At 38.8% G+C, this 25,317-nt stretch overlaps 1 protein-coding gene across 1 annotated transcript in view; it reads left to right on the top strand.

Moving 5' to 3' along the window:
• Positions 1 to 25,317, top strand: part of LOC120029385 (CUB and sushi domain-containing protein 1-like) — a 328,206-nt gene that overhangs the window by 177,105 nt on the left and 125,784 nt on the right. Inside the window, 7 exon segments of the mRNA XM_038974609.1 lie at positions 6,256 to 6,337; positions 6,815 to 6,939; positions 8,976 to 9,097; positions 16,756 to 16,859; positions 17,192 to 17,304; positions 23,134 to 23,316; positions 24,059 to 24,385. Of these exon segments, the coding sequence (XP_038830537.1) occupies positions 6,256 to 6,337; positions 6,815 to 6,939; positions 8,976 to 9,097; positions 16,756 to 16,859; positions 17,192 to 17,304; positions 23,134 to 23,316; positions 24,059 to 24,385 (1,056 nt within the window).

The following is a 25,317-nucleotide window of genomic DNA, read 5'->3' as shown; positions in this document are numbered from 1 at the left end:
TCAAAGGGGTATCCCCATTGGACCAAGAATGAATTGATACTGATCCAAACTGGCTGCCCACCTCTGTAAATTGTTTGCCAGCTTTTTAAAACTAGACTAGATCCAATGCTTAGGATAACAACATAATATAGAAGGGAAATAAATGCTTCCACAGTTTATTGCAGAATTTCGACCAGAAGGTCTTTGCCAGGCTAAGGTTGAAGTCCTGGCGAAAACCTTCTGGTCGAAACCTTGCTATTATCTGCGGGAGAATACAATAGTGTGTGGTTATTAATTACCCTTCCTTTTGATGGTCTCCAATTCCCGATCAAAAGAAGCACCTCTACCTGCACAAGTTTAGTAGATTGATTGCATGTGGGATGAAAGAGTTCTTTGTTCTATTGTGATTAACGTTGGGGAGCATAAAAATGCAGGCCTAAAGGAAGAAGTTTGTTATTCAAGTTACATTGGTCACTATCTAAAATTGTCTTAGCTTTACCTATAAAATACTAGATACTGTACAGTAGTAGATACTGTAGAAGATAGTGTATAAGATACTGTATTAATACTGTAGTAGATACTATACTGTAGGTACTGTAGATACCATCGTAGATACTGTAGTAGATAATTTAGTAGATACTGTAGTAGATACTGTAGTAGATATTGTAGTAGATACTGTAGTAGATACTGTAGTAGATACTGTAGTAGATACTGTAGTAGATATTGTAGTAGATATTGTAGTAGATACTGTAGTAGATACTGTAGTAGATATTGTAGTAGATACTGTAGTAGATACTGTAGTAGATACTGTAGTAGATACTGTAGTAGATATTGTAGTAGATACTGTAGTAGATACTGTAGTAGATATTGTAGTAGATACTGTAGTAGATATTGTAGTAGATACTGTAGTAGATATTGTAGTAGATACTGTAGTAGATACTGTAGAAGATATTGTAGTAGATACTGTAGTAGATACTGTAGTAGATACTGTAGTAGATACTGTAGTAGATATTGTAGTAGATACTGTAGTAGATACTGTAGTAGATATTGTAGTAGATACTGTAGTAGATATTGTAGTAGATACTGTAGTAGATACTGTAGTAGATATTGTAGTAGATACTGTAGTAGATACTGTAGTAGATATTGTAGTAGATACTGTAGTAGATATTGTAGTAGATACTGTAGTAGATATTGTAGTAGATACTGTAGTAGATACTGTAGTAGATATTGTAGTAGATACTGTAGTAGATACTGTAGTAGATATTGTAGTAGATACTATAGTAGATATTGTAGTAGATACTGTAGTAGATATTGTAGTAGATATTGTAGTAGATACTGTAGTAGATATTGTAGTAGATACTATAGTAGATATTGTAGTAGATACTGTAGTAGATACTGTAGTAGATATTGTAGTAGATACTGTAGTAGATACTGTAGTAGATACTGTAGTAGATATTGTAGTAGATACTGTAGTAGATACTGTAGTAGATATTGTAGTAGATACTGTAGTAGATATTGTAGTAGATACTGTAGTAGATATTGTAGTAGATACTGTAGTAGATACTGTAGTAGATATTGTAGTAGATACTGTAGTAGATATTGTAGTAGATACTGTAGTAGATACTGTAGTAGATATTGTAGTAGATACTGTAGTAGATATTGTAGTAGATACTGTAGTAGATACTGTAGTAGATATTGTAGTAGATACTGTAGTAGATATTGTAGTAGATACTGTAGTAGATACTGTAGTAGATATTGTAGTAGATACTTTAGTAGATACTGTAGTAGATATTGTAGTAGATATTGTAGTAGATACTGTAGTAGATACTGTAGTAGATATTGTAGTAGATACTGTAGTAGATACTGTAGTAGATATTGTAGTAGATACTGTAGTAGATACTGTAGTAGATACTGTAGTAGATATTGTAGTAGATACTGTAGTAGATACTGTAGTAGATACTGTAGTAGATATTGTAGTAGATACTGTAGTAGATACTGTAGTAGATACTGTAGTAGATACTGTAGTAGATAATTTAGTAGATACTATAGATACTGTAGTAGATATTGTAGTAGATACTGTAGTAGATACTGTAGTAGATATTGTAGTAGATACTGTAGTAGATACTGTAGTAGATACTATAGATACTGTAGTAGATATTGTAGTAGATACTGTAGTAGATACTGTAGTAGATATTGTAGTAGATACTGTAGTAGATATTGTAGTAGATACTGTAGTAGATATTGTAGTAGATACTGTAGTAGATATTGTAGTAGATACTGTAGTAGATATTGTAGTAGATACTGTAGTAGATACTGTAGTAGATACTGTAGTAGATATTGTAGTAGATATTGTAGTAGATACTGTAGTAGATACTGTAGAAGATATTGTAGTAGATACTGTAGTAGATACTGTAGTAGATACTGTAGTAGATATTGTAGTAGATACTGTAGTAGATACTGTAGTAGATATTGTAGTAGATACTGTAGTAGATATTGTAGTAGATATTGTAGTAGATACTATAGTAGATATTGTAGTATATACTGTAGTAGATACTGTAGTAGATATTGTAGTAGATATTGTAGTAGATACTGTAGTAGATACTGTAGTAGATATTGTAGTAGATATTGTAGTAGATACTGTAGTAGATACTGTAGTAGATACTGTAGTAGATATTGTAGTAGATATTGTAGTAGATACTGTAGTAGATACTGTAGTAGATACTGTAGTAGATACTTTAGTACGTGAATCTTTCTGAGTGCTGTCTGTTGTATCATGATGACCTCACTGAATACCATCACAAGCATATTCAGTCTGTTCCAATCATTGGTGTTTACTTCAAATCCCAAACTAGGCAGCCATGGAAACAGTTAAAACAGATGAACAAATCTATAAAATATAGTTACTGTAGTTATATTTATAATGAAATCATTCTCAGAAAATAGAAGGATTTTACAAATTGGTATCTGTGTGTGCAGCAAAGTTCAGTTTGTTATCGGTGACAGTACCCAAATATTTATCTTAAAGAAGCCAATCCGGGGATCTTGAATGATAGTAGTCCAGCAGCCATTGGTGGAGTGGGAAGTTTACCTTTCGCAGCAGAAGTGAGCTATGTGGGCTTCATCATTGATTATAACAGTAGTCTAGAGAAGTGTCGAAGTGGGGAGGCTGTGAGAGGAATGGATGCTTTGTTGTTGTTCTCCCTGTTATAAATTCCCTGCTAAAAAACACGCTGACCGACAAAATAGCTTTATTAACATAAGAAATAAAACTAGTATGAAAGTAAAGTCATGATCCTTTTCATTTTCAAACCAAAGTCCTAACACAGAAAAGTGGAGTAAGATTATCATTGGGCAGAACAGGAAGCAGAAATGGTGGTGCAAACAGCACATCAGTAAGCTGGACAAAAGCTTTGGATGGTGGAACTTTTTAAAACTAATATCAGGATTCACAGGAGGTGACATTTGAAGACAACATCAAACAGAAATACATGACAATTGATCAAAAGGGATAGCAATGGCTGTCCATGCCGCTCACTCCAACACATTCTCTGACCTTGGCTTGAAATGAACATTATTATTGCACCGGATTTCATGGGATACGGTTAATACATTCTCAAATGCACTTGTATGATCTTAATTTTATCACTCTTATTGTGTATTCAAGGTTTAAAAAGGCTTCTAAAGTTTGTAATTTCCACTTTAAAATGTCAGACTTTATTTGCCCTAACAAAAAATGTATCAACCCCTACAAAAAATGACTATTAATTATAATCCACATTTCCTGCTGCTGCAGGATTACTTTCCTGCTCTGGCATACTGGTTCAAATAAAAATCCTACATCTGTACGTATCCTCCAATATACGATTTCTCGCAAGTAGCATGTTGATCTTTTATAGAAAGTAATGGTCACTTAAACCAAAGCCACATGGTACATTGAGAGTTCACGCATAGAAATTGTTTACAGTATGAAAGGATTCTGTAGTCTGTGATTACTGTGCAGTGCATCAAAAGGAATGGATGGAAAAAGGGCAACAACAAAAAAGTATTTTTATTTTTCAATGCCTTTTGCACCAGCTTTTTGTGACCAAGTTAAAATGATGTGTAAGCTGACCTAATGTGGTTCTGGGCCCGTAAACAAACTGAGGTTATGTGACAGAATGATGCAGAAATTAAGGTGAGAACACAAACACACACTGGCACAGGAATGGTGGAAGAGGATATGCTATGAAGCATGACCTTTTCACAGTTTGTTTTCGTTATATTGCCACGAGCAGTGAATCATTAAAGCTCCTGTCATCACAAGGTGGAAGTACATATTTCATATCTGAATGCAACCCATACAAATGTTATGATGAAACATTTACTTGTAGAGGCTGTTTTATTTCTATAGCTGTTGATCCACCTGTTCATTTATTTCTCTTTAAGCAAAGCTTATTATCAAGTTCACTATAAAAAATGTATTGTTCTTTTGATAAATGCACCTATCCAACTCTTGTTCTGTAAATTGTATGACCATTTTCTTACCTTCTTACGTAAATTTGCAATTGTGCATATGCTAACATACACTGAGTGTACGAAACAGACCTTTCCTAATATTGAGTTTCACCCCCTTTTGCCTTCAGAAAAGCCTCAGTTCGTTGGGGCATGGACTCTACAAGGTGTCGAAAGCGTTCCACAGGGATGCTGGCCCATGTTGACTCCAATGCTTCCCACAGTTGTGTCAAGTTGGCTAGATGTCCTTTGGGTGGTAGAACATTCTTGATACACACGGGAAACTGTTGAGTGTGAAAAACCCAGCAGCATTGTAGTTCTTGACACAAACTGGTGTGCTTGGCGCCTAATACCATACCCCGTTCAAAGGCACTTAAATCTTTTATCTTGCCCATTCACCCTGTGAATGGCACACATACACAATCCATGTCTCAAATGTCTCAAGGCTTAAAAAAACATTATTTAAGCTGTCTCCTCCCCTTCATCTATGCTGATTGCTGCTGCTACTCTCTGTTATTATCTATGCATAGCCACTTTAATAACTCTACCTACATATACATAATTACCTCAATTACCTCGACACCGGTTCCCCCTGCACATTGACACTGTACCGGTACCCCCTGTATATAGCCCCGCTATTGTTATTTACTGCTGCTCTTAATTATTTGTTATCATTATCTCTTACTTTTTGGGGGATTTTCTTAAAACTGCATTGTTGGTTAAGGGCTTGTAAGTAAGCATTTCACGGTTGTATTCGGCGCATGTGACAAATAGAATTTGATTTGATTGACATCAATAAAGGATCATAGCTTTCACCTAGATTTACCTGGTCAGTCTGTCATGTTCATAATGTTTTTCATAATGTTTTGTACACTTTTTTACACAGTGTATGTTAACATTACTTAATGTGTATTATATTGCAGGATAGAATACACTAAACGTTGTATCCAGGGTATTGTCCAGGACTGTTAGATGCAATGCATTTCGTTTTGTAATGTTTTTATTAAACCTTTATTTAACCAGGAAAATACCCTTGAGGTTAGAAACCTCTTTTGTGAGGGGGATTAGGTGTAATGATTTGTTTCAGTCTGTGTTATGGCCATTAGAGACTTAACTTCTTCGTTCACATGAATGTTTTCAGTGCAACAGTACACAATGATCAATGCAATTCTATTCTGAAAGCCATTATTAGACCAAATTGTCTCCCAAAGTTTTCATTGATAATTTTACTGCCAATGATCTAAATATGCAGTAACTGTAAGTGGACTCATCTTTGTATTCATTCATGGCTTCTGAATTAATGGCAGCGATAGAGGAATCATTTCCTTTCATTGAGACTAATGGAGCGTGATCTTGTTAGAACATGAAATTAGGATTAATTGCTCTAATCCTATGCTTGTGAGAGTGCTGTTTGTCACCATTGTCTCTTGCTTCTGGCCCTGTGTTTCTAGTATAATACCTTTCCGATTCTTGTCAGCACTTGTTATGGAGCATCAATATGGGCCTTTGTTAAAAGTATCCGAGACTCTGTATAATCCCATAGCAAACTCTTAACCTTTTTTCTAACCATCAGTGTGTATATTTTGTACTGTCAATTAATCAACTAAACATAAAAACTGTACAATCAAGCTTATCACATTACATTTGACTTACCCAGACTATACAGTGCACTTGAGGCGCATAACTTTCCTGGTATTATTTTATAATATCTGTCACAAGTAATTCAATAGATTTGCTACTTCTTTTCTCACCACTCTGTATTCCACCTTTATCCTCTTTCTGTAGTGAGCCAAGGGGGCATGGCAGCAGACATTTGTCCAGATCCTGGGATTCCAGAGAATGGGAAGAGGATGGGCTCAGACTTTCAGTGGGTTCCTTTGCTTCACTCTCATCAGGTTTGGCCTCAGTGAATTGGGAACTGTGTGGAACAGCTTTAATCAAGGCGATCCCTGCTGTGTGGAATAGGCATTTTTAAACCCCCACTGCTATGCCATCACCATTAGTGACTGAAATTAGACCCGCACAATAGGTGATAAGACCCTCTTAGAGAAGATGCCTTAATTCAACAAGGGCCATTACTGGTTTGTTAAGGAGGCAGATGTACTTATCACCATTAAAAACTAAAAACATTTGAGAAATTGAGGGAACTTGTTCACAGACCAAAAAAAGTTACATTTGGTTGTTTGGAACACACCGTAGCAATCTACTGGTGGAAATAGATTTTTTTTTATCCCATGTTGCTTGTTGCAGATTTGACAGAAGGAAGTCTGTCACAGGCATAGAGGAGTTAGGGGTTGATGCCGTGCTCTGTGCGGCAGGTCATTTGTTTCTCCAATTCCTACAGGGTCGGAGCCAGCATCCAGTTTTCCTGTGATGACAGCTATGTGCTTCAGGGATCAAAGAGCATCACTTGCCAGAGAGTGACAGAGACGTTGGCCGCATGGAGTGACCACAGGCCTATCTGCCGCAGTAAGTGTGAACGCAGGCAGGCTCTTTTACCATCGCAACACTTTCTGTAGGTACAGATATGCTCTCTTAATTTGATCACCCTGTTGTGGCAGAGTATTTGTAAATCCAAAACTTGTAGTGTATTCAATGTTTAAAAAGGCTTCTAAAGTTAAAATTTCCACTTAAACATTTCACATAATTCATATTTCCTGTTGCTGCAGGATTATTTAACTGCTGTGAGAAACCAGTCAAATTAAGATGTATAATGTCACACCTCATCACCAGTGGTGAGGAGGGTGTGGGGTGTTTAATGGTGAGGCACGACAGTACAGATATCATTGTATTTAGAGGATTTAACTGTTACCTACTAGCCAGGTCAAATACTTGAATGTTCTCTATTCCTCATATTACCATGGCTTTAGCTGGAATTTACAAAGGCTATTGAAGATTCAATCACCTTGATTTAAAAGCATTGAAAGGTCTTATTTATGTCTTTATTGAGACATGTAGTTGCTAGCCATCTGTGAGAAGTAGTAACTGCTTTTGAACTGTTAATAGCTATGATTAATACCACATGAGCTTCCAAAACTATTATGACTGCATGGTTCACTTTTGCTTGCACAGACTGTGTACAAAAATAATAACATTTGTTTACTTTTTTATATTTTTGCTAAATGCACTATTTATCAGTAATCCCTATCCATTTAGAGTTAGGGAAGCATGACATAAATTTTAGGTAAACATGACATGTTTTTTGAGGGAAGCATGACATGTTTTTGAGGGAAGCATGACATGTTTTTGAGGGAAGCATGACATGTGTTTGAGGGAAGCATGACATGTGTTTGAGGGAAGCATGACATGTGTTTGAGGGAAGCATGACATGTGTTTGAGGGAAGCATGACATGTGTTTGAGGGAAGCATGACATGTGTTTGAGGGAAGCATGACATGTTTTTGAGGGAAGCATGACATGTTTTTTTATTTTGTTTCGCAGGAGATAATCGCAATCACAATCCATATAGGTTAGGTTAAGTGCTACCAAACTGTAAATTACAGTTGTGGCTATACTGATGGTAACTGATGATCGGCTCACAGTTGTATTATTGGTGTGTACAGGCAGCTAATGCCCACTGGAGGTGAGATCTGCAGAGGTCTAACTTTCAAAGCCATAGAGGACACAGGCCTCCAGATGACATTAATCAAAATGAAATGAGGCAGTATGTCAGCCATCCAGAAGGAAAGAGTAACCATGTTTGACAATTTCTTAGCACCATTCCTGGGGAGTACTGATCGATCCAGACACTTTTTGTCACAGCGTCGCCCGGTAAACCCTTTAAGAATAACACTCTACTACCCCCTCGCCCCCAGACCTCTCTCCACCATCACCCTCTCCATGCGGAGCTAAGTACCAGGTAGAAGCCATTAAATGTGAAGTTAAAAGGCCTCCAGAGATCCACTGCTGCTCTGTACTCTCCCGGATATGTATAATCCCAGGTGATTATTTAGAGTTAATTATAGAATGCTTTTCCGACCTGTGAATGAAGGATGTGCTCGTTTAGGAGTTTTTTCTACCAACTTCAGAACCCTCTGACTCTTCGATAATTAACAGGCGCACGGCGTAGTCATCAGAGATTTCAGAATTAATCATTTTCAGTCATTTTAACCAGACAATGGGTGATGTCAAACTTTGCTTCTTCACCTCTTGATGATTTCACTCACCAATCTTCAGGATAAATGTTAAGTAATGAGTAATTAAATGTTCAGTAATTAGGTGCAGTAACCCAAAGGTTGCTGGTTCGAATCCCCAAGCCAGCAATGTGGAAAAATCTTCCGTTCTGCCCCTGAACAAGGCAGTTAATCGCCAACAACTGCTCCCCGGCCACCGATGACATCGATTAAGGCAGCCCCCCACTCTTCTCTGATTCAGGGTGGTTTGGTTAAATGCAGAAGATACATTTAGTTTGAATGCATTCTGTGGTGCAACTGACTAGGTATTCCCTTCCAATGTAGCATTTACTTATTTTTGTCTGCTAAATGTATTTGTATTTTATTTCAACAGCGAGAACATGTGGTTCTAATTCAAGAGGACCAAAGGGCTTCATCACCTCTCCTAATTACCCTGTTCAGTATGACAACAATGCCCACTGTGTTTGGGTCATAACAGCACTGGACAATAGGAAGGTGAGTCACATTTATTTTCTTTCTTATTGCTTTCTTTCTTTTTATGTTCTTTCTTTATATCATAGTGAGTTATCAGCATGCATAGCCGTGCTAATGAGTCTCTCTGCAAGGTGAATGGTTCAACTTCAATAATTTAACTCAGTTTGTGTTGTCAAAAATGTCAAAATCACATTATTTGGGATGTAGTTGAAGGATAATCCATTTTATTGTGACAGTGAACCAACAGGACATCTAATGAAAGGGGTATCCAAGCACATAATTATGATTATGATATGGCATTAATGCAATGCCATTGTGTTCATTGGCATACAAGTGGTATTAGAATCACTAAATTAGCATAACAAATATAAATGGGGAAATTAACAGAAAAAAAGCTTATTTTGTAAAGAGGGCCCACTTAAAACGGTTTAATTACTGGTTTCTACTTGTCTTTTATATCCCTCGTGCCACGTAGGGGTCAGAGAACTAAAGCTAAAACAAACAGTAATTAATATCTTCTGGTGTAAATTATGGATAGTTCAAGAAGGAGTGCCTTAAAGGAAATGGAACGCTTCAAAAGGATTATAAATGAATAATTAGTCACTTGGCTGTAAATTGCTGCATCTCTGATGAATATGAATTTCTGCATGTGACCACCAGTATTTGTTATGCTGCCGTTAACACTGTCCACCCAAAACCAAAACTCCCTATGAACATAATTAATGGAACTTCACCTTCTTGGTGCAGCCACAGATCAGCACTCGGGTGAATTAAGTCAAGCTAGAAATTACTTTACAAAGTAGTTTGAGAATGCTGTTAAAAGTTTGACATGTCACCCAGGTATTCAGCATGCCCAATTCAGCAAGAACCTGATAACAATGGAGGTATCTTGCACCTACTACTGTACATGTTCATTAGAGATTCACGTTGGATTCATTAAGTGAGTTCAACCTTTAAATCGTCTCCCGAAGGCCAGAGTTCTGTCAAATTTTCCTATCTGTCTGCCGTGCAAATTGATACATTTGTTCCTTTCCTTAAACCTATTCTCAATTAGTTTAGCAAATTCTAAACTGCAGAATTATCCAAAAGTAGTCCTTGTCTTGTAATTCAATTACTGTTCTGAATTATGTTTTTACCTGTAATTATTACTTGCTGCAGAAGTCAACTGTTTATTATTTCCTTCTCGTATTTGTGGCATGTGATCATTGAAACATATGAAACTTTATCTTGGTGGAAAACATGGGTTTTGACTTGGGTTTTAAAACATTGAAAAAGAGACTCGAAAATTGCAGAGCTCCTAGAGTCTCTTGGGATAGTGAGCTGACAGTTGCTCTTCTTTTTCACTATCTTGTTTATACTTATTGAAACACACCAGAGAGGTTTTTTTTGAAGAGTCACTGACATAGCACCTGTCAGGGAATATTGAATTTTGGAAAATGCACCTTAAATGCACATTCAGTGGACACTATAATTTGAATGAATGTTTTGACTCACAATTTGACTTTTGTTATGCTCTAACCTGAGCTGTGTATTTCAGCATCACCTGGCATACCCTCATAGGAATATGACAATAATCAAATCAGTACATCGCTGCGGGGACTTGCTTCCATTCAGCCACAAGAGCATTAGTGAGGTTGGGCACTGATGTTGTGCGCTAAGGCCAGGCTCGCAGTCGGCATTCCAATTCATCCCAAAGGTGTTCTATGGGGTTGAGGTCAGGGCTCTGTGCAGGCCAGTCAAGTTCTTCCACACCCATCTGGACAAACCATTTCTGTATGGACCTCACTTTGTGCACAGGGGCATTGTCTTGCTGAAACAGGAAAGTGTCTTCTCCAAAGTTGGAAGCACAGAATCATCTAGAATGTCATTGTAGGCTGTAGCGTTAAGATTTCCCTTCACTTCAAGGGGCCTAGCCCGAACAATGAAAAACAGCCTCAGACCTCCTCCACCAAACTTTACAGTTGGCACTATGTATTGGGGCAGGTAGCGTTCTCCTTGCATGTGTCAAACCCAGATTTGTCCGTCGGACTGCCAGATGGTGAAGTGTGATTTATCACTCCAGAGAATGCGTTTCCACTGCTCCAGAGTCCTATGGCGGTGAGCTTTACACCACTCCAGCCGACGCTTGGCATTGCGCATTGCACATGGTGATCTTAGGCTTGTGTACAGCTGCTCGGCCATGTAAACCCATTTCATGAAGCCCACTGATAAACAGTTATTGTGCTGACATTGCTTCCAGAGGCAGTTTGGAACTCGGTAGTGAGTGTTGCAACCAAGGACAGACAATTTTTACACGCTGCGCGCTTCAGCACTCGGTGTTCCCGTTCTGTGAAGATGTTTGGCCAACCACTTCGCAGCTGAGCTCTTCAGTAAGGCCATTCTACTGCCAATATTTGTCTCTAGCGATTGCATGGTGGTGTGCTCAATTTTATACACCTGTCAGCAACTGTTGTGACTGAAATATCCGATACATGGCCCCATCCATCCTCCCCTCAATACGGTGCAGTCGTCCTGTCCCCTTTGCAGAAAAGCATCCCCAAAAAATGATGTTTCCACCTCCATGCTTCACGGTTGGGATGGTGTTCTTGGGGTTGTACTCATCCTTCTTCTTCCTCCAAACACGGCGAGTGGAGTTTAGACCAAAAAGCTCTATTTTTGTCTCATCAGACCACATGACCTTCTCCCATTCCTACTCTGGATCGTCCAGATGGTCATTGGCAAACTTCAGACGGGCCTGGACATGCGCTGGCTTGAGCAGGGGGACCTTGCGTGCGCTGCAGGATTTTAATCCATGACGGCGTAGTGTGTTACTAATGGTTTTCTTTGAGACTGTGGTCCCAGCTCTCTTCAGGTCATTGACCAGGTCCTGCCGTGTAGTTCTGGGCTGATCCCTCACCTTCCTCATGATCATTGATGCCCCACGAGGCACATTAATATACATGCATTCGGAAAGTATTCAGACCCCTGAACTTTTTGAACATTTAGTTAGAGCCTTATTCTAAAATTGATTAGATATTAGTTATTTTCCTCATAAATCTACACACAATGACAAAGCAAAACAGGTTTAAAAAAAACGTAAATATAACATTTACATAAATATTCAGACCCTTTACTCAGTACTTTGTTGAAGCACCCTTGGCAGCGATTACACTCTCGAGTCTTCTTGGGTATAAACCTACAAGCTTGGCACACCTGTATTTGGGGAGTTCCTCCCATTCTTCTCTGCAGAACCTCTCAAGCTCTGTCAGGTTGGATGGGGAGCATTGCTGCACAGCTATTTTCATGTCTCTCCAGAGATGTTCGATCGGGTACTAGTCCGGGCTCTGGCTGGGCCACTCAAGGACATTCAGAGACTTGTCCCGAAGCTACTCCTGCGTTGTCTTGGCTGTGTGCTTAGGGTCATTGTCCTGTTGGAAGGTGAACTTTCGACCCGAGTCTGATTTCCTGAGCGCGCTGGAGCAGGGTTTTCATCAAGGATCTCTCTGTACTTTGCTCCGTTCATCTTTCCGTCCCAGTCTCTGCCGCTGAAAAACATCCCCACAGCATGATGCAGCCACCACCATTCTTCACCGTAAGGATGGTGTTGCCCAGGTAATGAGCGGTGCCTGCTTTCCTCCAAACGTGATGCTTGGCATTTAGGCCAAAGCGTTCAATCTTGGTTTCATTGGCAAAACTCCAAGCGTGCTGTCATGTGCCTTTTACTGAGGAGTGGCTTCCGTCTGTCCACTCTACCATAAAGGCCTGATTGGTGGAGTGCTGAAGATATGGTTGTCCTTCTGGAAGGTTCTCCCATCTCCACAAAGGAACTCTGGAGCTCTATCAGGGTGACCATCGGGTTCTTGGTCACCTCCCTGGCCAAGGCCATTCTCCCCCGATTTCTCAGTTTGGCCGGCGTGGGCAGCTCTAGGAAGAGTCTTGGTGGTTCCAAATTTCTTCCATTTAAGAATGATGGAGGCCACTGTGTTCCTTTGGTCTTTCAATGCTGCAGAAATGTTTTGGTAGCCTTCCCCAGATCTGTGCCTCGACACAATCCTGTCTCTGAGCTCTACGGACAATTCCTTCTACCTCATGGCTTGGTTTTTGCTCTGACATGAACCGTCAACTGTGGGACCTTATATAGACAAGTGTGTGTCCTTCCAAATCATGTACAATCAATTGAATTTTCCACAGGTGGACTCCAAACAAGTTGTAGACACATCTCAAGGATGATGAATGGAAACAGGATGCACCTGAGCTCAATTTCGAGTCTCATAGCAAAGGGTCTGAATACTTATGTAAATACGGTATTTCTGTTTTTTAGATTTACAAACATTGCTTTGTAATTATGGGAATTGTGTATACATTATTGAGGACCTTTTTTAAAATTTAGAATAAGGCTGTAACATAACAAAATGTGGAAAAAGTGAAGGGGTCTGAATCCTTTGCCAAGGCACTGTATATACCCCCGATGTGTTTGTGCTTGTGTATGTAACTGGTAGACAGTATTCATAAACAAATAGTGTGATGCTTTTGACAAAACAGTATCATTGAGTGGAGACGAAACGATGGGCAAATTGTATAGGGACAGGTGTTCCAATCAGACAGTGATTATTTTGGATGAGTTACAAAACATCAACAACCTATAGAAGGTCAAATGGATGTTTTTTCAACAAATGAAGACAAAACAGAACCATTGAACCAGCCTTCCGGTTCTGTATAAAACAAAGGAATCAATAGTGCCCTAAAATATTGTATATAAGCCAGGTGAAGGAACAATCACCAAGGTGCGCTGTCAGCTTGCAATTGTGTTGATATAGACCACAAGTGCTGTTTCTCCTCTTGCTAAGTCTTCTGTAAAAACCCTTTCTGTTTTTGACAGGGTAATTTGAGAGGGTGGTATTGTAGACGTCTCATTTAAGATTGCCTCAAACTGCTTACTACAAAGTTTGACATTCCACACAGATTGCTTGTCCAAAAACTTCAGAGGTGCTTAGCAGAATCACAGTTGCGTAAAAAACAACAACATATGTTTACCTCTGTTGACAGTATGTTATCCCAGAGACATAAAGAGAAGACTAGTAAAGGGTGCCAACAGTCACCTGTTTTAGGATGTATGTACGGTTATGGCACAGCTTGACATTTAATTGAATAAAATGAATCCTCCGCATTGGTATTTGTTATAAGAAATTATAATCTCCCTTAATTTATTATCTCTTTATAATCAGTTGACTTTATTGTACTCTATAGCATACTCTATCTGGACTGATACAATTTTGTGTTTACCATTTTAAACATCTCCTTAATCCTTTTTGCATCTTGAACTCTGTAATTCATTACGGGTAGATTGATTACCTTACAAGCAAATTGAGCATCAATACTTTCTGTTCATATTTATGCTGACAAATCGTGTTACCCATTCCTATTGTGTGGACATTTAGGAATCTTGCTCTGTCATTCAAAATATTTCCCATTTTAGAGGTCAAGACATGTCCTTCTATGATTATTTAACCACTCCAATGAGGCTGTCGGATAGGTGCGTTTCTAAATCATTACTGGCTGCCAAAAGGGAGTCGCCATGGAGATGGATATTGCTCTCCATATTCTATTAGTGTTGTAAATGGCAGGTCAGTGTGTAATTGCTAATTTATTCCTAGCCCTGTCTGTCTATCTGCTTGAACATTGGCTTGTTCCAGTCACCATGACTTCATCGCATTGCTGTATGTATTTGTACAGTGTCTGTTTTTCATTGTTATTAAAGCATAGGTCGGAATTCAATTTGAGCAGATATTGGTTTTCTTTAAAGGAAAACTCCACCCAAAAACAATCTTTTGTTTTGTTAGTCCATTGCTGACGTAGTCCCAAAATGTTTTGTTTGTCAGCGCTCAAGTTTTCAAGAGACATCCCCGTATGATGCATTTTAAAAGGAATTTTCCTTTAATGCGATTTCTCTCAGATGGTACATGCTGGAGCGGAGATGTCAAAGGTCAATGAAGATTGACATCTCATGGACATTGGATTGCCACAAAGCCACAATTTTGAGTTTTTGTGCGCTTTGAAGTGCAATGCATGAAGATTGAATTACAAACAGAGGGTTTCGCAGTCTAATTAAACCCACGTTTATCAAATCTACAAATCTATTATTGTATTGTTAAGTTCCATTAAAATGACTATTAATTATTGGTTAGCAGTCATTGGTCATTGGTCATTGAGGAAAAATGTGTGTGTGTGTGTGTTAGATCTTTACATGAGCTATTATTATTATCAATCCCTGCAATGTTTTATATCAGAATAGTTGAGTTTACATGACAGGGTGAGTTATAAGTGGCTCTTGAAAAGCAAACTGGCTATCAGTGAACTCGTACTCAAGGGTTTAGGCTCTCACATTGATCATTCACTTTGGGCCCCTTGGCTTGGTACTACATATTTCAGTGAGGATAGCCCAACCTACACAGGTAATACATTTGCTCTTTGAGTCTCAGGAGAAAAAAATATGGATGGGAATAATGGTTATTTAATGGTGCAATTGAGAGAATTTGAGGATGTTGATAATGGGCTTGTCCTAATTAAGCTTTATTTCTTCCCTTCAAGCAATCTCTGCTCAAATCCAATTTTCTTTTAACTGCTTTTCTTCCTGTGCCGGCATCAAAAGTGGAGCCATCTTTTTTTTCTCAAGCCTTTGTTCGTGCCCAGGCATTGCAAATACTTGAACTGCTCTTTTCCAGTTCATCATTGCACTGCCACCACGAAATGATTTGCAAATGTATTTCATGGTTTCATTATTTTAGTCTCCCTGGTAGCTGTGACAGCAGTGCTTTTTTTTGCAAATGCTATGCAATGCTAATTATTCTGTTTACCACAGAACACACACACAACAAGTGTTTGAAAGTATAGAGCTGCAGTAGCTGCAATGTTGATGTATTTTGCTGCTCTAATATGAATAAGCCATGTTTGCTATGGTGCATACCAGAGTACTATGATGTTTTTCTACAATACATGATAAAAGACTCAATATTATTTCATGGGATCTATGGTTAGAATTCAATCATAGTGCATTACACTATTCACATTTGATTAGATTTTCATGCAAAACCCCACCAATCCTGAAATATTTATTTAACTACTGCAGTGGGCTAAATCAGGGTCACACAGAGTGTTTCTTGGTAGTCTTAAAGAATTCTAATTTGAAACAAAAGTATACACCTCACACACATGGTCTTGGGCTTTAAAAAAAGAAGACACCTGTACCATGTCAGATATACAGTAATGTAATGTATTGAAATGTATTACATTTTGAGTTTACATCCTAATATTACACTTTATATACAGTACATCACAGAAGACTGAAATATAAAAGAACCGTTTCACAAAGAACCACCAGATTCTCGGCAGGTTTTTTTATTTTTCTATAATGTTTATCCATTATGAAATTCTGAAAAATATGAATAACATTCCACCCATGAGGCCACTAGGTCAGTTGACTGCAGGAAAGGGCTACATCCCAACCACTTTAAAGGGAATTTGCTATGATTTAATTATTTTAATTGATACCATTTCTAGGAAAACAAAGCACTTTGTATCAGAATGAATAGAAGAGTAACAAAATAAGCATTGGGTAAATAGTTCAATTGCAAAATGGTTTATGGCCATGTTATCATGGCTGTCCTTGAACCAATGTGGAACATATATCCGGTTTTGAGCAGGTTATCAAGCTTGCCTTTGAGGAGTTTGATCTTGAGAGAGGATATGACACGCTAACAGTGGGGGATGGAGGGAAGATTGGCGATGCCAGGAGAGTGCTCTATGTGTGAGTATTCTGCAGATTCCCTGAATTTATCATTTACTATCTCGAAACTTTCCCTCTATTTTCGCTCAAACCTTTCCCTCCAGCATTCACTGTATGATTTTAAGTTGCACCGAATTATGCTGTAGTCTACACAGACGAAATAGGACAATACATTGGGGCAGTTATTTTGATAATACATTGAACATAATTGTCATGTAATTAATAGACATTTACCCGTTTACTTGAAAATAATGACCATCGTTTTTGGAGCATTAAAACAATAAATGAAGCTACTGATGTGAGTGAGAGACAATAAGTTAATGAGTCATTGAGTTCCATGTGATGTGTTTCAGGCTGACAGGGTCTAGTGTTCCTGACCTGATAGTCAGTATGAGCAACCAGATGTGGCTCCATCTCCAGTCTGATGACACCATCGGGTCCCAAGGATTCAAGGCCACATATGAAGGTACACTTCCTATCTTCTTTGAGAACATATGCAATGGTCTGCCAAATAATGGATTTGGTCCGGATTTAAACCCTGTACATCTACCATTTCATGTTGAGGTCATGCTTATTTGAGTTCTCATAGTTGGTGGTACTTGTCAGCATAAGTAAAATTTGATATGTAACATGTGTTGGTCAGCCTACCATTTCCACATACTACAGTATGTGTGCGTTTCTCTACACCCCGTAGAACGATGTTCATTATACAACGGGTGGGTCTAATCCTGAATGCTGATTGGTTAAAATCGTATTCCAGCCAAGTCATCAATTCTGCAGATTCAGCAAAAGATTAAATGGGTCCGCATGTGATCGACACAAACATGTTAGTTATCCAAATGAAATGCAACAGCAAAGCAAAGTTCTATAAATAGGGTTGCAAAATTCCAGTAACTTTCCCCAAATTCCTTGGTTTTCCAAAAATCCTGTTTGGAGATTTCCCACATTTCCTGCTTATTCTGTTGTAATTTCAGGAATCTTGGGAAAGTTACTGGAGTTTTACAGCCCCATCCTATAAATGTATCAAAACATCTGTTTCAATAAACACTAATGTCCAGAATTTCCCTGCACCAGCATGAACTGTAATTCATTCCCAGTATCAGATGGTGGGACTAATTCCTTCCAACTGATGAATAGCACTGAACTTGCACTAATAAGTCATGTGTTGACTGGGCACAGTCAACAAACCTACATTAAAGTAGTGTCATGCTGTGAGAGAGAAGAGATTTGCATTGCTGATAAATACTGTAGGGACACTGTTTATTTTGGAAGTCATTTTCCATTCCACTCAACTGCTAGGTGGAAGTAAATTGTATTTAGGCCCCTGTTCAATCAAACCTGGTATGCCGATTTATTGCCACAGTTAGACAAATTATTGTTCTGACTGGGAGACCGTGTTTGTATTGCTTTAATAATGAATCAATGTTTACTCTGTGAAACAAAAATGAATGCTACTGAATATAAATTCACAGATACCTTTTTACAGATAGAACCAGCCCAGAAACATCAGGACACCAATATTGATTAAGCAGGGCAATTAGCTTGTAAACGATATTACAACCCATAAAACAGCTATGCTATAGGCTAGTTAGTAGTTTATTGGAGTCTATCTTTTTTTCTAAACTGTAGAGTTTATCCATGGGCCACGACCCTCTGTGAACTTTTGAAAGTTATTAGTTTACATTTTTGTTTGTAAACACTGTATGGAAAGTCCATTGTCACCACCATCCACTTTCCATTTAGAGATTACTATTACATCCTCAAGTGTCAACCCTTACCTTATAAGGTCATACAGACAGTTGACACAATCGGAAACTTAACACAATGCAGAACCCTGCACAATAACACAACCTCCATTAACTTTGTATAAACCCAACTTCAAACCTGTGCCTACAGTCCGGGTGTCACAGTTGACAGCAGAACCACTAGTGGTAGGACTTATTGTCAGGGGTCTGCATACAGTAGTTGTCCATGTCTACTGTATATACAATCTGGGGGAGAATTAAGTCAGGCTTGTTCACCTGTATTATGCATCTGTCTGATAAATGTTGGCAAAACAAAGTGATACCTATAGACGGACTATATGAAACATTTATAACCCATACATACTGTATAAGCACTACTGTACATAAGTAAATGCTTGTGTAATAATGAAACAACATATATCAGTTTGATGGAACAGAATCATGGTATCCCAATGGGGACTTCATAAAAATATATATTCTGAAGACTATAGGCACATACTGTATAAATCAGTAAATATAATGAACGTTACGGTTTAAGGATAAGAATCATTGCATAATACCATAAAAGTAACTTTGGAAGCAGGTGCGCATTTCCTTTAGGCAAAGGCTTCTAGTGGATATGTTGCCCCTAACTTGTATTTTACTTACTTAATTCCTTCCTGTAGCACATTCTATGGGCCTATTTGTTATTTATTCTGTGATGATTCAGATTTTCTCTCATACAACTGGCTAAGGTAGGCTCACTGTGAGAACATTGATTTTGAGGGATGTCTCACAAGGAGCTGAGTGAAGTCTATATTATGGCAAGAACAGCTCAAATAAGCAAAGAGAAACAACAGTCCATCATTACTTTAAGACATGAAGGTCAGTCAATGCGGATCATTTCAAGAACTTCTAAAGTTTCTTCAAGTATAGTCACAAAAACCATCAAGCGCTATGATGAAACTGGCTCTCATGAGGACCGCCACAGGAAAGGAAGACCAATAGTTAACCTCTTCTGCAGAGGATATTTCATTAGCATTAACTGGACCTCAGATTGCACCCCAAATAAAGTAACAGACACATCTCAACATTAACTGTTCAGAGGAGGCTGAGTGAATCAGGCCTTCATGGTCGAATTGCTGCTAAGAAACCACTACTTAAGGACACCAATAGGAAGAAGAGACTTGGTTGGGCCATAAAACACGAACAATGGACATTAGACCGGTGGAAATCTGTCCTTTGGTCTGATGAGTCCAATTTTTTTTATTTTTGGTTCCAACTGCCTTGTCTTTGTGAGATGCAGGGTAGGTGAACAGATGATATCCGAAAGTGTGGTTCCCACCGTGAAGCATGGAGGAGGACGTGTGATGGTGTGGGAGTGCTTTGCTGGTGACACAGTCTGTGATTTATTTAGAATTCAAGGCACACTTAACCAGCATGGCTACCACAGCATTCTGCAGCGAAACACCATTCCATCTGGTTTGCACTTAGTGGGATTATCATTTGTTTTTCAACAGGACAATGACCCAAAACACACCTCCTGGTTATGTAATTGCTATTTGACCAAGAAGGAGAGTGATGGAGTGCTGCAGCAGATGACCTGGTCTCCACAATCACCCGACCTCAACCCAAAGGAGATGGTTTGGGATGAGTTGGACCGTAGAGTGAAGGAAAAGCAGCCAACAAGTGATCAGCATATGTGGTAACTCCTTCAAGACTGTTGGAAAAGCATTCCTCATGAAGCTGGTTGAGAGACTGCCAAGAGTGTGCAAAGCTGTCATCAAGGCAAAGGGTGGCTATTTGAAGAATCTCAAATCTCAAATATATTTTGATTTGTTTAACCGTTTCTTGTTACGACATGATTCCATATGTGTTATTTCATAGTTTTGATGTCTTCACTATTATTCTACAATGTAGAAAACAGTAAATAAAGAAAAACCCTTGAATGAGTAGGTGTATCCAAACTTTTGACTGGTGCTATATTTACAGTTGAAGTCGGAAGTTTACATACACCTTAGACAAATACATTTAAACTCAGTTTTTCACAATTCCTAACATTTAACCCTAGTAAAAATTCCCTGTCTTAGGTCAGTCACCACTTTATTTTAAGAATGTGAAATGTCAGAATAATAGTTTTATTTCTTTCATTACATTCCCAGTAGGTCAGAAGTTTACATACACTCAATTAGTATTTGGTAGCATTGCCTTTAAATTGTTTAACTTGGTTCAAACGTTTCGGGTAGCCAGCCTTCCACACGCTTCCCACAATATGTTGGGTGAATTTTGTCCCATTCCTCTTGACAGAGCTGGTGTAACTGAGTCAGGTTTGTATGCCTCCTTGCTCGCACACACTTTTTCAGTTCTGCCCACACATTTTCTACAGGATTGAGGTCAGGGCTTTGTGATGGCCACTCCAATACCTTGACTTTGTTGTCCTTAAGCCATTTTGCCACAACTTTGGAAGTATGATTGGGGTCATTGTCCATTTGGAAGATCCATTTGCGACCAAGCTTTAACTTCCTGACTGATGTATTAAGATGTTGCTTCAATTAATTTTCCTGCCCCATGATGCCATCTATTTTATGAAGTGCATCAGTCCCTCCTGCAGCAAAGCACCCCCACAACATAATGCTGCCATCCCCGTGCTTCACGGTTGGGATGGTGTTCTTCTGCTTGTAAGCCTCCCCCCTTTTTTCCTCCAAACATAACGATGGTCATTATGGCCAAACAGTTCTATTTTTGTTTCATCAGACCAGAGGACATTTCCCCAAAAAGTATGATCTTCGTCCCCATGTGCAGTTGCAAACCGTAGTCTGGCTTTTTTATGGCAGTTTTGGGGCAGTGGCTTCTTCCTTGCTGAGCGACCTTTCAGGTTATGTCGATATAGGACTCGTTTTACTGTGGATATAGAGACTTTTGTACCTGTTTCCTCCAGCATCTTCACAAGGTCCTTTGCTGTTCTGGAATGGATTTGCACTTTTCGCACCAAAGTACGTTCATCTCTAGGAGACAAAACAAGTCTCCTTCCTGAGCGGTATGACGGCTGTGTGGTCCCATGGTGTTTATACTTGCGTACTATTGTTTGTACAGATGAACGTGGTACCTTCAGGCATTTGGAAATTTCTCCCAAGGATGAACCAGACTTGTGGAGGTCTACAATTTTTTTCTGGGGTCTTGGCTGATTTCTTTTGATTTTCCCATGATGTCTTTCAAAGAGGCACTGAGTTTGAAGGTAGGCCTTGAAATACATCCACAGATAAACCTCCAATTGACTCAAAGTATGTCAATTATCCTATCAGAAGCTTCTAAAGCCATGAAGTCATTTTCTGGAATTTTCCAAGCTGTTTAAAGGCACAGTAAACTTCTGACCCACTGGAATTGTGATACAGTAATTTATAAGTTAAATAATCTGTCTGTAAACAATTGTTGGAAAAATTACTTGTGTCATGCACAAAGTAGATATCCTACCTGACTTGCCAAAACTATAGTTTGTTAACAAGACATTTGTGGAGTGGTTGAAAAACGAGTTTTAATGACTCCAACCTAAGTGTATGTAAACTTCCGACTACAACTGTATATATAATTATAATTATTTTATTTTTATATCTCCCAGAAAACTGTTCAACCAAGACATCATAAACATAAATTAAACATTTCTCTGTTATCTGTGGACATTGATATGATGCTTTGACTTGTTTATGACTACTCTGAAATATTTGAATTAAATCTGAAACAGACCACTGTGTACCTCAAAGACACATATTTTAATGTTATGTCCTGCTTACTCTTTCAACAATGTTTGTAATTTCACCCACAATATGCATTGAAATGGTAAACATGTTCTGGACTGCTGATTTGACTTCCAGCTCCTCATAATGTAGGTTATTGGACAGTAGATTCAGTGATGGCCAGCCACTTGAGGCATGTTTACATATTAGTATTTAAGAGAATGGCATAGCCTTAGTAAGACCGTTTACATCTCTATCACGGTTGCGATTGGGCTGATATGCCCTTACTGATTATGGAGCTTCCGCATAGATCCTTCAACTAATTGCTCTTGGCAGATCCAAAGGTATTTAACCGGCACTTAACACCTCACAAAAGGTTGTTGAATGTGCTGCTGGAATAAAACCCATCCCCTGTAGATTATTGCTCAGATGGGCCAGTGGAGCGGCAGCAGCTGAGCTGACACGCTGGTTGTTAACACAAAAATCAACTCTTCCAGAACGTCATTCATTTGTCACTGTCATTTTACTCCAGCTAGAAAATGCTGCCTCCACCTGAAAATGTAGAGGAAATAAACAACTCTCGACTGTCTTGTTTTCTCTTGGATTATACCAGGGATAGCTTGTATCAGGTGAGCCATCCATGGTTCTCAGAATGTTTTACTTGTGTAAAGAATGTTGAGTTAGAGGAAAGCTGTCATGTTATGTTTTCAGGATCTGATGATTGCTCCGTGGATGTCAGTTTTAGGACATTCAACCCGAAGAGCATCTAGCCTGATATCCTTGGGAATTGAAACCACTGAATGAACTTGAACGTTGTAACAGTTGTATATTTTTTTACAGAAATCGACAAAGGAGGGTGTGGCGATCCTGGCATTCCGACCTACGGCAGAAGAACAGGGGAGCGTTTTTTACACGGCGACATGCTGACTTTCGAGTGTCAGGCGGCCTTCGAGTTGGTCGGCGAGAGAACGATATCATGCCAGCAAAACAACCAGTGGTCTGGAAACAAACCCAGCTGCGTGTGTAAGATGCCATTTAAAAATGCATGACTTTAATTAACAGCGCTGTCATTGAGATTGATCAATCTGTACACTGTTCCAACAGTCCGAGGGAACCAGCCAGGTAGGGAAGGAAGGTGATATGGTTATCCCCACTGACCCATGTAAAGCTGTCATCATCTCTCAGGTTTTGTTGTCGCTTGGTCAACACTCCCCGCTGTCTATTTTGGAAAGTCATACAATTCAATAATTACTATCATCATTTAGACACTGACCTTATTCATTACGGTTTCAATACAGAGGCCTTAAGAGTTCTTTTTTGAGAATGGAGACTTTTCAGATGTAAAGTAAGAGCCGCTGCTGCAGGTAATGCTGTATTCAATCTTTTGATTTCACCTTCCTTCTGGCATGCAGGCTGACACCTCTAAGCCATCCAACAAGGGTTAAGCAGCTAATCAGCCAAGGGCAATCAGGTCTTGGTTGTATGCACTCACTACTGTAAGTCGCTCTGGATAAGAGCGTCTGCTAAATGACTAAAATGTAAAATATCCTCTCTACTGTCATGACACTGGGTTATATTCTTCCACCTAGTACAGTGAATAGAATATGTGTCACCTGAAGCATTCAAAGGAAAGCGTGTATCCATCCCATTTCAAACTAAATGTCTTCAGTGATGTCTTATATAAGAGCTATTTTCGCTCACTGTGTGATGCGTCAAAGCATGATGGCAGATCTGTGTGTGTGTGTGCCCCTATCTATTTTTACAGTCTCCTGCTTCTTCAATTTCACAACCCCATCAGGAATAATCCTCTCCCCAAACTACCCCGAGGAGTATGGGAACAACATGAACTGTGTGTGGCTCATTATCGCAGAGTCAGGGAGCAGGATTCATCTAATTTTCAGCGACTTTGAGGTAGAGCCCCAGTTTGACTACCTCATTGTGAAAGATGACGGGATGTCGGAGCCCACCACGTTCGGCACGTTCTCTGGGAAGGACGTACCCTCTCAGATCGCCAGCAATGGACACATCATGCGCCTGGAGTTCCAGTCCGACCACTCCAACACTGGGAAAGGATTTAACATCACTTACACAAGTAAATGGCCCCTTCCTTTTAAAGATATGAGATTTTGCAATATTTTGAAGACCCTCACAATATCTTCTGATATGCAATTCAGAACTGCCTGTGGCACAACTACTGAGTCAAGCTGTCTCTATAGTGCTTCAGATGTATGCAATCAAACACTTAGTCAGGTATATTCTCACAAGGGTGGTAACGAATCAACATTATTAACAATCTTCAATTAGAGGATCCCTATTTGAGAATGGAGATCCATTAGCTAGAACTGTGGTACTGTTCTATTTAACAATTTGTATGGCCATAGATGTGTATACCATTGTATCTTTTACCCATAATTTAAACCAGGAACATCTCATTTGAATTATTACTAATTCTATTACATTTGATTAACTGCTCTAAAGATATAAGTAGTGCATCACTTTTACTAAATTATTTCCCACTGGGCACACACTGGTTAAATCAACATTGTTTCCACGTCATTTCAATGAAATTACGTTGAACCAACGTGGAATAGACGTTGAATTGACGTCTGTGACCAGTGGGTTTACTTTGTTTTTTTATTCAACAGATGACATTATGACAAATGAAATAAACAATTTGCCCTTTTCTCTCAATACTATACCATTTAAAAGGAGCTTGGGAATGTTTGCCATTTTAATCATTTACAATATTAACATTTGAATGCATATTGTTATGCAAATGTGTCTACCAGTGGGCCAAAAACATTTTTTATATGTAAACACAAGATAAGAAAAACAATAATACTGCAAGGCAATTCCAAACCTTGAAGGTAAACATTTAAAAACACATATTTTCTATTTTTTGTTGATATTTTAGAGACAGTATCATGGAAAAGAAAACAGCAATGGTAGAGGTCTGTTCAGGTCCTCTGCCCTCAACATAGACACACTATAGCACAAAAATGTTGAACTGATCCGGGTGTGCCC

Source organism: Salvelinus namaycush, chromosome 35, assembly GCF_016432855.1.
Source record: "Salvelinus namaycush isolate Seneca chromosome 35, SaNama_1.0, whole genome shotgun sequence".
NCBI classification, from domain to species: domain Eukaryota; kingdom Metazoa; phylum Chordata; class Actinopteri; order Salmoniformes; family Salmonidae; genus Salvelinus; species Salvelinus namaycush.
The sequence above is the reverse complement of the archived record's forward strand: the minus strand, read 5'-3'. Positions and strand labels throughout refer to the sequence as shown.